This window comes from Cervus canadensis, chromosome 1 (genome assembly GCF_019320065.1).
Source record: "Cervus canadensis isolate Bull #8, Minnesota chromosome 1, ASM1932006v1, whole genome shotgun sequence".
NCBI classification, from domain to species: domain Eukaryota; kingdom Metazoa; phylum Chordata; class Mammalia; order Artiodactyla; family Cervidae; genus Cervus; species Cervus canadensis.
The window spans coordinates 18,260,783-18,274,462 of record NC_057386.1 but is presented as its reverse complement, the minus strand read 5'-3'; the positions used below and the strand labels follow the sequence as shown (position 1 = coordinate 18,274,462).

The 13,680-nt window shown below is 37.7% G+C and overlaps 1 protein-coding gene across 6 annotated transcripts in view; it reads right to left on the bottom strand.

Annotated features, from left to right (window-relative positions):
• GPATCH8 (G-patch domain containing 8) overlaps window positions 1–13,448 on the bottom strand; it is a 90,661-nt gene extending 77,213 nt beyond the window's left edge. For 2 of the 6 annotated variants that reach the window (XM_043466790.1, XM_043466775.1), the window contains exon 1: window positions 13,217–13,281. Coding sequence is in view for 2 of the 6 variants with exons in the window: in XM_043466760.1 (XP_043322695.1) it covers window positions 13,217–13,261 (45 nt within the window). In the remaining 4 variants the exon portion in view is untranslated. Of the gene's footprint in view, window positions 1–13,216 lie in introns of all 6 variants that reach the window. The other 4 variants (XM_043466798.1, XM_043466781.1, XM_043466760.1 and 1 more) reach the window with 3 other exon arrangements.
• Window positions 13,449–13,680: the final 232 nt, after the last annotated feature.

Below are 13,680 nucleotides of genomic sequence, written 5' to 3'. Positions count from 1 at the left end.
ATCTAAAACTGTTCTAAAATAAAAGATTTATTTTTAAAAGTTTTGGGAAGGATCAATACCATTCCACACACAGAGACATGGACAGCTTTCTTTATAAAATCCTTTAGAAACCTTACCCTAATAAGCTCTTGATATAATCAATACAGGATTTGGGCACCAGTTGAATTTAGGGGATTTTTTAAAAAATCATCTCTATTTTACAAACAAGAGAACTGATACAGAAACTGATACAGAGATTGTCACAAATTCACAAAGGCTTCTGATTCTTAGTCCCATATTCCTGCCACTGTATTCTACTATACAAAACCCAAAGATTAAAAAAATAACCTTGCCTCCATAATTCTGAAATGATATTCTCTATAGAAAGCAGAAACAGTCAAAACTTAGTATCAATATATAAAACAGATGACTAATAACCTGCTGTATAGATGGATGGATGTACAGCATAGGGAACTCTATTCAATACTTTGTAACGGCCTATATGGGAAAAGAATCTTTAAAAAAAACAAAACAGTGGAGAGAGAGATATATATATATATATATATAACTGGCTCACTTTGCTGTACATTTGAAACCAACAACACTGTAAGTCAACTATACTCCAATAAATTTTTTAAAATTTAGTTATCATAAAAGACATGGAAAGACTGAGGATGTATTACAGATGAGAGAAGGCAACCAAGAAGCAGCTATACGTAAACAATGTGGAGACTTGGATGGGATCCCGGAACAGAAAAAGAACATCAGTGGAAAAACTGGTAAAATTCAAATAAGGTCTATGGTTCAGTTAATATTATCTTACCAATGATAATTTCCTAGTCTTGATAATTATGTTATGGTTATTATACAAATATTATAGCAGAAGAACATGAGTGTGTAGCATACCAAAACCCTCTACACTATTTTGGGGACTATTCTATAAGTCTAAAATTAGTTACAAGTAAAAACAAAAAACAAAAACCTTTTAGTTTTCATTATTATTGAAAGCATATTATGAGAAAAAAAATCAAAGAGCTAAAAAATGTACCTTTGGAAAGGCAGAATGAAGACTGCTTGTATATATTAACTCTGAAAGAATCCACGTATAATTAGATTAAACAGTGGTTGTCTTTGAGAAGAAGTGGTTTAACTTTTCATTCTGAATCCTTCTGTCCCTTCTGAATGTTGTACTAGAAAAGCAAAATGAAGAAGGGTGGAATATAAAGAGTGATTTCAAACTCCCAGGGCACAAACTATAGCAGCAGTAGCGGTGATGATGATGAAAATATTTCTGTTGGTGTTTTTTTTTGATGAAAATATTTCTTGCCGTTCTCCCCCACAAAAATTTTTTTCAAGTCATTCTGATGAATTTAGTAAGATTCTTCTTTCCAAAAATAATCAGCAAAGCATCTGATTATCTGATGGCCTCAACAGAGATTTGAAGAGAAGTCATTTTTTCTGCTTTACCCTGCTTTCAAAACCACATTTAGACTCTGAAATCCCATTAGACCTAGGATGACTGTATCACACAAGCCAGGGCCCACTGAGAGAAGAGGGTGTGCCAATCACAATCACCCCTAGACAAGAGGCATAAACTGAACACAGTCATCCCGGTGAACATCCACAGATCCTGTGAATATTAAGGCATTCTTAAAATCTGATTTCAATGATCACTGCTTTGAACAGTTATTCCACTGTCCAAATCAATTCTTCCTTTCTAAATATTATCTGCCTTTAGAGTGAAATATAGCTTTTCATTTATGCTGATCAGAAATATAAGTTCAAAAAGATCAGACACACACACAATGTGTCAAAGACTTTTAAATGCACACCCACGTATACATACAGCCAGCTGACTTTCTTTTAACTGCCTCTTCTCTCAAAAAAGGATCAACTTGGGGTAGGTCTTAACTACAAATGAATAGAACCTGACTGACCTGCATATTACTGAAGTACACAGTAGTTCTAGTTCCTTACAGGTCAAGGATTCTGCTTTGAAGCACAGAACAAAGGTGGAAATTTTCTATTACAAATTTAGCTGTAGTGATCATTTCAATATAAATAGAGACAAAGGTTACTCTAAATTTATCCATATAAGTGAATCTTGTTATTTGCTAACCAGTGCTAATTTTGGAATCTACATGATCCCACAGCTTTTCCAGTAATTAACTACATGGTAATTAATACGGAAAATGAGAAATAAAGAAAAGTGTGGGACCATTCTTTAAGGATCACAACCAACAACCCGTAACTTCAAATAGCAAAACAAAATATTTAAGACCCTGAAGAGGTGAGCTTCTTCCATCTTCCTATAGTTATTAAAATTTCATACCATTTAAAAAAAAAATTTTTTTTTTTATGAAAAAATATTACTTGTAATAAGTCAGCAGATCCAAATTTCTCAATTTGAATCAAATCCATTATTAACAGGAGGATTATACAGACTGAAAATTTAAATCCTGTCTGGCTTTCCTATCTAAACTAGGTATGAGCCAAGTTTAAAGTTTTATCTTTGTCAGCTTTATTGTACCACTCATGCAAACCCATCTTAGCACCTGGCTCTGGCTATTAAGCTGCCTATTGAGGATGTTCCTGTCTCTGCTCCAAATCTCTGCAATCAAAATTTATCTTTTCTACTGTATTTACCATTACCCCCTTAGAGAATGTCTAAAGTCACAAAGTGGACACATTAATCATAGCCCTACGTCACAACTCAAATAATATACTTGTTTATAATATGGACTTTCTAAATTCAAAACATATAATGATGCTGACTTTACCTGCCATGGATTAAAAATGGTTTTGTTTAGCATATAGAGCCATACAGAACAGCTTCATTATTTCGCCTATGAACAAAAATCCATCCTCCTCTGACAACAAATAATGAGAATTCATCTCTGTCTCCCTCTCCCTTACTCCCGCCAAATAAACTAATTCTAGTATGGTCTCAAATCAGAAAGAAAACATCTCAGGATGAAAAACATACCCAAAAAGTAATGGACATTCAGGGAATCCCTTAGTGGTCCAGTGGTCAGGACCCTGGCTTTCACTGCTGAGGGCCCAGGTTCAATCACTGGTCGGGGAACTAAGATCCCACAAGCCACATGGAAATGAACATCCTGGGGGATTACTGATGTCATTTTATTAGTATAATAAAATTATATTTAAATTCAGAAACACCACTGTGGTCAATTCCTCAAAAACCCAAATTCTTCACTATTGTTTTCATCATCATACAGTCTGACTTCCAATGACCTTCATTCAGTACATTACTATAAAGCAAAAGATCTCTGAAGTCATCTGCTGGGTGTGTGTGTGTGTGTGTGTGTGTGTGTGTGTGTGTGTGTGTGTGTGTGTGTGTGTGTGTGTGTGTGTGTGTGTGTGTGTGTGTGTGTGTGTGTGTGTTGTTGCGGGCGCTGGGGGTGTGGCGTGTGTGCGCTTGGGGTGTGTGTGTGTGTGGTGTGTGTGTGCGCGCTGGGGTGTGTGTGTGTGTGTGTGTGTGTGTGCGCGCGCGCTGGTGTGTGTGTGTGTGTGTGTGTGTGTGTGTGTGTGTGTGTGTGTGTGTGTGTGTGTGTGTGTGTGTGTGTGTGTGTGTGTGTGTGTGTGTGTGTGTGTGTGCGCGCTTAGTCACTCAGTTGTGCCCAATTATGTGACCCTGGGCTGTAGCCCACCAGGCTCCTCTACTCATGGGCTTTTTAAGGCAAGAACACTGGAGAGGGTTGCCCTTTCCCTCCTCCAGGGGACCTTCCCAACCCAGGGACTGAACTTGTGTCTCTTCTGCCTCCTGCATTGCAGGCAGATTCTTTACCTGCTGAGCCATCTATAACCTTAGACAGATTACCAAACCACTCCCTGGGCTTAGGCCTGTTTCATCAAATTTGGTGGTTTGTTTCATCAAATCCAGATGATGACACTACAGTATTACTGCACAAGTTTTAAGATTTAAAGAGTTTTAAAAAAAAGGTAATAAATTATTATTTCAAGACATTGTTGAGGCCAGTCAGTAACCCAGAAAAATAAATCCACTTACTAAATTTAATTCTATGTAATTTGGTAGGAGAGATAATTGGCTAAGCAGTCTCAGTAAGTATCTAAGAACTTGAAAACACATTACACTGAGTCAAGGGTATGAGCTTATCACACCCTCGTCTAAAAATACATGTACATCTGTTTGACATATCAAATTTTGTGGATAACTGGACTAGACCAAGAAAGGACTGGTTTCCAAAATCTCACTACACTGAAAAATTAGTAACTTTTAAAAACCCCACAGGAGAAATCGACCTTTTTCAGAAATGCAGGCAAAATCAGGAAACAATTTCTGAGGCGTTCAAAAGATATGGAGACAGTAGTTAAGAAGTCCTGTGGGATCCACATAAATGCTTATTATTTCTTTCACCACTCGCTGGTATGATAAATGTCTATTTAGATGTGTGACAAAAATTCTGCACTAGTCCACAGAAAAACAATGTGTATATACAATGTCACACAAAAGAAAACTGACAACTAAGATTGCTATAATACATACAATATAAAATAAAGTGAGATTACAACTCTCCATAAGACAACCTCCATTCCTGAAATATCCTTCAATTGGCTTTATAGGATATCACAGAACTAACAGTTCAACCTAGATAATCCACAGCACAGCAGGAAAATTGATCCCCCAAATTGGACATAATCCTCAGACTCTACAAAGTCTTTCCTTCCTACATATGTGCCTCTACTTAACCATTCAAGTATCTGAGCAACTTGTAGATGCCAGACCCTGAACCAATTCTAGAAAAATGAATAAAACAAGAAAGAATCTGCATTCAAGAAGTTCTACATTCAGGGAGATGAGATAAATTATAAGTATTATAATAAAATAATAAGTATCATAAAGTATACAGTAGGAGAGAGAAAAACAACACAGTGGCTAAAGGCTGAGACTGGTCCAAACTACTTGAAAGCTATCTCTTTGACTCACTAGCTGTGTGAAGTGGGTAAGTTTTTCATTTGTAAAATGGGGATAAAAATAGAACCTACCTAACTGGGATGAGATAATAAGCATAACAGTGCCCAACAGAGAGCACTCTGTACTGTTAGCTGCTACTATTACTAATAAAAGTGCTGTTACTGAAATATGACCAAAGAAAATAAGCAACGAACTGCCTAGGTAAGATGTCAGAGACACAACAAATTGAGTCTTAAAGAATGAGTGTAAGAATTCCGGACAAGTAGGAGCATACGCAAAAACAAAAACAACAAAAAAGCCTAGCAGGTCCAGATAAAAACAGAAACTACACGATGGCAAGACAATGACAGGGCAAGAAAAGAAATACATCTGTTACAATGGCACCAGATGCTTAACAGTCTCAAAAGCCAAGTTAGTGCATTTGGATTTTATTCTTGAAACAATCAGGAACTACAGGAAAAGTCATATTTTAGGAGAGAACAAGGTTCAAATCTGAGTTTACTGTGTGGCCTCAATTCCTGTTTTCTTTTCTGTAAAGTGAAGGATACTACCACCTCGCTAGGATGGTACTTAGATAAATATCTCCAAAACACCCTGGCACAAGGCCTGTCATTTAATACTACACAACAAACAGGAGCTGAGAGTTTCATCACTAGATTCCACAGCAGTCAGCTTCTGATGCTATAATGGTCATGGAGACGTTTTGACACCTTATTTTGACAGTATCCAGTAGAAGTACCACTCTTCTCTGCCATCTACTCTTCTACTGGAATAAATGAAAAAAGAGACTAATTTTTTAAAAACCTTTTCTTATCCTTTCTTATATTTTATGATGCTGTGCCAACAAACAGGAACTCAATAAATGACTGGGAAATGGAATGGAATTTCTTGCAAAAAGGCAGGCAAGAAGTCATAAATGACCAATTAAGCTTATAAAGGTGAGATATTCCTGGGGGGAAAAAATAACAATAAGCATACCAACTATTTCCTACCAGTTAGTTAATTGGTAGAAAATGCTGCTAAGTATTAAAAAGTAACAATGCTTTGCATAATGTAGACGATACCAACACTCATCACCTCAAAGAGGCCAATCTATAAGTAACAGCAGAAAGAATGCTACAAAAGAAATCAGAAGATTAAAGTTCAAAACTCAGGTCTGTACTAGGCAAATACTAAATTTAGTCTCAGTTTCCTCACCTATAAAAGACATACTACCTACTCTATTTACCTTGCTGAATTACTGGGAGAATTAGACAAGACTGTATACAAGGGCAGTTATTAAGTTATTAAACTGTCACGACAGTATTCTAATACACAATATTACCATTCTAATATCCAGGTTACATGATTTTACAACATCCTGGTGCCTCAGTTTCCTAACTTCCTTTCCTAAAATGATCCTGACCACCATTCTACTGTAGCCATTTCACTCTCATGGTCATGATTTCAACGCGTCCATTATCTCTGTTTCAAACACTGTGCTCTCTAGCCACAACCTTCTGTCTTTCCAACTCAATTCCTCTAGAACCTCCACTCCAAGAATCCTTCAGGCTCATCAGAACCTACAACCCATTGATCCAACTTTCTCTACCCTCCACCCTCAAAGGCCTCACTTGTCTCTCTGCCAAGCTTAAAATCACATAGCCCACTATTATAATCATTCCCTTGTATACACCCTCTACTCTACTCCCTTGCCCCCATTCACATTAATTCTGGTTAATGAGACCGGTCATCACAGCTTTAACTCTATGTGTAGCATATCTAACACAACTGTATCTACGTTAGTCTTCCTACGTCTATTCCCCTGCTTAACACCTTAAATAGCTAGTACATGCCTGCTTACAGCATTAAAATAAAACTTCCGTAGCCCTAGTTTTTCCTTTTCCTGTTCCCAATGGTTTATTCATTGTCCTAAAAAAAAAACCCACACCCAATTCTGCTAGTTTCACCTCTACACTTTTACCCTGGCTATTTTCTCCAGCTGAATGCCTCCCAATCTTTCCCTTTGCAAGGATGCAAACCCATCTTTCAAGACCCAGTTTAAATGTTTCTTAAAGGCACACTTATTCATCCCATTTTAAGGGTTTCCTTTCTCCCTTAGGGTTTTGCATTTATTTACTGTAATACTATTTACCTGATAATCATGTTAGTCTTGTGTATAATACATACTGTTTTTACTTTTGGTATCTCTCCAGCTTTAACAATAGCTCCCTGAAAAACACCACTTCTTAATCAACTCCCCCAGAGACATAATCATACATACTATTCTTAAACACTTCAAATACTGTTTTAACAACTTTTCAAAAAATTAACTTATATTCTAAAAAATATTTTTGAAGTAAATATACCTTTTTGTATCTCTTGTGCAGAGGAATCCCTAAAGTAGTATTAATTAGATTTTCAACCACTTTTGTCCCTTTTATACTCCATAATTTTACTCATAGCAACAAATTATTGACACTACAGCATATAATCCACAAGCATCAGCTTTAGTTTCTTCTATAGTCAAGACCTAAAGTATCAAAATAATTTATTGATTTTATCAGTACTGCCTATAAAAAGGGTGAAAAATTAAGCCTCTCTCTCTCATCAACTCTGGAAAAATAATATCGAATGAACCATGAGATAGGAATACTGACTTTTCCAACAATCATTATTTAAAATGTCAGATACAAAACATGATCAATGACTTTTCTCTATAACAATTTTAAACCTGGAGAGCTATTTTGTATTCCAGTTCTAATAAACAGAGACATAAATTGAAATCCCCCCTTTAAATCAATGTAATTGCTTTAGCAAGGATCACAAAAATAATTGGAAACTCATGAGACAAGAGTAAACGTAATATTTCAAAGGTAACTTTCTGGTCGCTTGTGTGACAAAATACAAGATTTACCTTACTCTAACATTGTTGGTAAAAAGAAAAAGGCAAATAACAGGAAACTCTGTTTGGGGCCTGAATTTTAATTTCTTACTCACTATAGCACTTACTAAAACATTACATGCTATTAACTTGTGTACAATGCCAAAGTAACTTTAGTTATACTTTTTTTCCCATACATTCCTAAATTAGATATAAAATACTAAGTGTATGTTCAATCTCAAAGAAATCATTTTGTATAGGCATAACAATACAGTATATTCAGCTTTGGCATATTTAATTTTTGCACTGATTAATACAATATGTATTAAGCACACTTGGTTAGACTTCCACAGTTAAATGGACAATTCACTTTTTATAACTGGAAAATCATTACAACATCTTCTGGTATTCACTGCAATATCAAATCAATGCCTTCTTTCAGTATTTGTGGTGGTCATTTGTACTGCCTTTGGTAACTGCCATGAGTCAGCTTTCACTTAGCACTAAATGGCAATGCTAATATGAAAAGAGAATGCCAGACATACAAGGATCAAGCAGTTTCAGGGAAGGAATTTTAACAGAATCCAAGAACTGGATGTCTACCCCAAGCTGGAATTCATTTTCATTAATAAAATATTAAAACTTCCAACTCACAAGAGCAAAGATGAAAACCTCTACATGGGGGGGTTCAAGATTTCATGAACTTTTGCTTTTTTTCTGAAAATGGTAATCTTGACCACATCAAGAAAACAAACTGTCCTTTATTCATTTTATCATGTTATCCAAATAGATTGAATTGATATGTAAATCATCCCAACGATGAAGCAGCACAATCGAGGTAGCCAGTTATATATGCTTTTAAAATTGTTTTAAGTCACAAATGTTAGTTCCGGTTATTTAACTTATAAACAGACTTGAGAAAATGTGATAAAAAAATCTCTAGCAGTACTTTAATGAGAATTTTGTGACACATACAGAATAAAAGGAAGGACTACACCAGGAACACTTATTTTTCCATAATTTTATTGGCACTCAGCCTAATGATATATTTATCTAGGTCTCTTTCTTCTTGGTCTTCCATACCTACTTTAAAATGAAATAAGTAAGGCTGCCATCAAATGAAGCCCTATGATCACAGTTCTTGCCAACCCCATCCTCCCTTCGAGGCAGGTTATAATAAATGTCTCTTATTAAGAAGAGAAATAACATTAAGAAATGTTATTTCTTAATATGTCTCATGTTTTTAAATGCCTTTTGCCTTAAATATATACCCTGTACCCTTCAAATCACAAGCAGGGAGACTTCCTTTATGTTGACTTTACTGTGGTCACTCTTAATCCCTTGAGAATATACTAACCAGTAATTGTGCATTTGCTAATAACCATACCAATTCACCGTGAGTACACTGAAGTTTGTATAGCCTTGATTCCTGTCCTTTCCACCTATCATCATGTGTATGGGAATCGAAATAGTAATGATTTTGCATAAGTTTCAATATCCTAAGCAAAGCTGACAATGATTTTCACAGCTAGTGGTATCTTTCAGATGATAGGAAACAGAGGTTAGAACATTTGCCCATGTGTGATCTCTGGCATGTCTGCATTAGAATGTCAACTGTATCACACAGTCCCACATAAAAAATATATTAATATACTTCTAAAAAATATATTAATATACTTCTATGACCTAAGTATTTTAAAACTGTAAACCTCCTGACAATGGTCTCAATTAAGAATTATCTGAAAGTCACATCCTGGTGTCACATATGAAACATAAAAAACATACTACATAGAAGTAATACAGCTTATTGCTGTGTACCACTATGATTACTATATATATGTTACAGAAAGTTCTTGGGTAATTTTTACACTTTTATTATGACCTTTAAGATAGTTGTCTTTTTTATTACTTTATCACTCACTGATCTATTACTGTAGCTCCTTTTCATTAGCAATCTCAAGCAGAATGCATTCAGAACAAGAGGAAATGAGAAGCTACTTGAAATCACCAGTCCTCTGCAAGCACACAAGCTAAAGAACATTTCCTCACTAACATTCAGCTGCATCATCATTAATAGCTGCGCAACCACTAAATGCTAAGCAGTGTGTATATATACCTCATCGCTGAACATCACAGTACAAAAAAATACTTTCTTTGGTGAACTTGGAATTCAGTGTTGAAAATATATCTGTATTTGCAAATTATACCATGCTATTTTCCACTACTTTCTGTAACATTTCAATCTGTGAACAAATATGCCTTAATCTGGTAAATGTAGGCAGAAGTCATGTCTCATTCAGAAATTGAGGTCAGATTCTTAAAGAAGTAGTTAAAACTCTTAAAACATTTTAAAAATAAATACATCAGCCCAAACCACAAAGATTTCCAAAGATAAAACACCACTTAAAGAGGGTATTTTAAAATAATGTCAGAACTAAGAGTTAACAATATATTCTCTATGACAAAGGGTAACTTATCACTGTCAGAAGCCTCCCTAGAAGCCCTTGGAAGACCAACAAGAAACAGATCTGGACAAACTGCAACAGAGTAGAAACTGTAATTTTATCACCTCTCTGAAAGCTCAGTTATTCTTTGTGACCTATACGTTTATCCTCCATATTTGATGACTCAGTTACAGTTACATAAAATATACAATGGCCAGTAAAGTTATTGGTCATGAGCACAGGTTCAAAAGTCAAAAAGCAGGAGTCTAAATCCTGGTTCTGCCATTACCAGCTGCGGATACTTGGCCAAGTTATTTAACTATCTGTACCTGAGCTGCCTCATTTGAAAGTCTAAGAGTAACACTACGCACCTCATAGAGTTACTGGAAGATGAGGAGACAAGACATATAAAGTCCACAGAATAGTACCCGTTTATCATTAAAATGAAGTTATCAAATGCTTTCAAACATGTCCCTGATAATAATGATTACTCTTTATATTCATAAGTGCTTCAAGTAATATGCCAATTAGGCTCCTCTCTATATTATATAAAACACCTTTGAAACTTTTAAGTGTTCACAAAATCTAATAGTGAAGCCTCCTCTGACTCCATGCTAAATTCAAGAGACAACACTTTAACTCCCCAAAATTTGCACCTAATGGTAAATTGTAAAGAATGAAATAATACAACTCTAAATTCTCTTGCCAAATTAAAGGCAAAGAAAATGATAGTCATCTAGAACTTACCAGAGAAGGTGCACAGAAAAATTTCCACTGCTAGATCTGTTTAAAGAAACAGGATCTATGTACTGTATCTGGAAACCTACTTTGGATTTGTTTTCAAGAGCACTCAGTAGCTTCACCTCATTTATCACTTAAAGCCTTAAAAGGCCAAGTTAATTTTGAATAACCTGACCTTCAGATATGCTATATGCAGGAGTTTCCTAGGGCGTTTTCTCTCCAATAACTTTAAATCAAACGACATCATTAATGAAAATTCAACTACATTTTCCCCTTTACTGAAATGCCCAGAAAAAATAGTACTTAAAATATTTTAAAACGAATGATTAAAAAAAAAATGTTAGCACAATAATTTACAGAAGTTCTAACATCCTGTAATTGTCTAATAGGTTTTTATTACTAATATCCTATTTACCCATAATGCTGGGATATTTACCTGGCTGACACAATACAGCAGAAATTGGCGTACCAATATAGAAATATGTAAAACATATGTAATATCTTCAAAGGCCTACCAAGCAACCAAAAGCACATCACATACACAACTAAAGCATGAGAAGAGAAAGTCATTTTACTTGAAAAAGGAGCTTTCCTCAATTTATTCAGGTGACTGCCTTCATCTTCTGCTCTCGAGTTTTCAAATCTTTTAAGGTCCTGAAAACCCTGCCTGTTCAACACTGCTGAAATCCTGTGGTTAACATTTTCCCACAAAACTTATTTGTCCGTATTATCTATTTTCAATTTAGGTGACTTTCAAATTCTCTCTGAAAAGCACTAGATTTTAATTATCAACATGTTTCCTTAAAAACTACCAATAAGACCCCCACATTTTGCAGCCTAGTATATTTTATGGTGCTCCCTAAAAAGCAAACGAAAAAACTTCACCTTTCCCAAGTATCAAATAGCTAATAAGAACTACTTTAAACTTCCCAGGACCTGCATTCCATCCTTAAACACCTTGAGAGCCTGTATTGTGCTGCAGCTATTCAGCAGGCGCATGATCACAAGGCTTTTCAGCAGCCTTAAGATAGTCTACTGTTGCAAAACTACTCTTCAGCGTTCTAGGTGCTAGATTGTTCCATTGTTGCCTTCGCTGCTTTACCTGTTTAGTTACCAAACCAAACATCCAGGGGAATTCAAACCCTTCAAACTGCCTTCCTAAACCTATCTAGAGTATTCCTATGTAACTTTGAGAAACAGCTGCAGCGGGATAATAACTTGAGTTCGGACGTTCATCCCTTGACCCAAACTGCTGTTGCCAGGGTCTGCGGTAGTAATGCAGGGGTTTCTTTGAGACTAAGGACGTCCCTTACCCTAGAAATAGCCCATCTCTACTAAATCCCTTTTAGTCGCTGAGATTTCTGCGGTAACAATGCTCAACAGGAAGGTACTCAAAACAGCCGAAAGACGTGTTGTTCTAATTTGGCCTTAATTTTTTCCTCAATCATGCTGGCCACGGCAAGGACATTTGTCCATAAAACGTTTGCAACTGAAGAAAGAAAAATCAAGCTGTTGGTAGTAGTCACCACCTGCTTGTAAAGTCCATTATCATGATGCTTTTTACAAATTTCTCAAGGTAGGATTTGGGGCTAAGCTTACATCGACCATCCTCCTGTAACTTACTGTTTTCCAAGCCCATTTAACGACGTAATGACAACAGCAACATTTACGCTGAGGCAAATCTCAATGTTTGACTAACCGTGGAGGCGTCTGATAACTAAAGCCCCCTTTTTCCGGGTGAGGAAATGGAAAAACAGACAATGAAAGCGATTTGTTACAGTGAGCAAAGAGGGAGAAGGACCCCACTTCGAGCCGTGCGAGCAAAATCCAGGGGTTTAGGAGCCCCAGTCTCAGGAACACTCGCCCCAAAACCTCCCACCCCACCCCCCCGCTTTCCCCTGGGAGCCAGCCCAGCGCCTGCACACGCTGGGCACACCCGAGGGCAGCACAGCCACCCCACCCAGCGGCCAGGCTGGGGCTCCCAAAGCCGCGGACCAAACAAGACGAGGCCGCAAACCCAGCGGCCTGAGTTAAAGACGTAAGATACAGAGTGAGAAAAGATGCGGCCTCGCCTCAAACCCGGAGGCCCCTAGAGGAATCGGAGGCGGGAGAAAAGGGAGCAGGTTCGGAAGCCACAGCAGAGCCCCGAGAGAAAGAGAACTGGGAGTGGGGGATGAGGAGGTTCTGGTTCAGCCAGCGCCTTCCCCGGACCTCGGCGACGCCCGTGTTTACCTGAAAGTCTCGGTCCTCGTTGAAGCGGGAGAAGCGGTCCGCCATTTTGCCGCCTTCACTCCTCTCAGGACGACGCTCTCCGGTTCGCTCCTTCCCTCCCGCGACACCCGCCCCCTCGCTCTCCTTCTGTGTTCCCCGCCTCCTCCCACGCCCACCCGCGCGCGCAGGCGAGGGAGGGAGGAAGCGAGAATGCGTATCCCGACCAGAGCCCCGACGGCGCAGGCGCCTTTCTGTCCTGGAGGCGGAACCTTCCCTCGCGTCTCGGCTTCGCGCGCGACCCAAAGCGACCCCGGCGCCGCGCGTGCGTACTCGCGCTAGAGGGCCGCAAGCGCTTCCGGAGAGAAAGGTTACCAGGGGGCGCTGAGCTCCTGGATCCGGATGTTTATCTTCAGCTCGCTTCTGTTACTGGTTTATCTCTTTTTGTCTGCTTGTTTGCCTGAATACACAGAAGCCCACCGACTGCT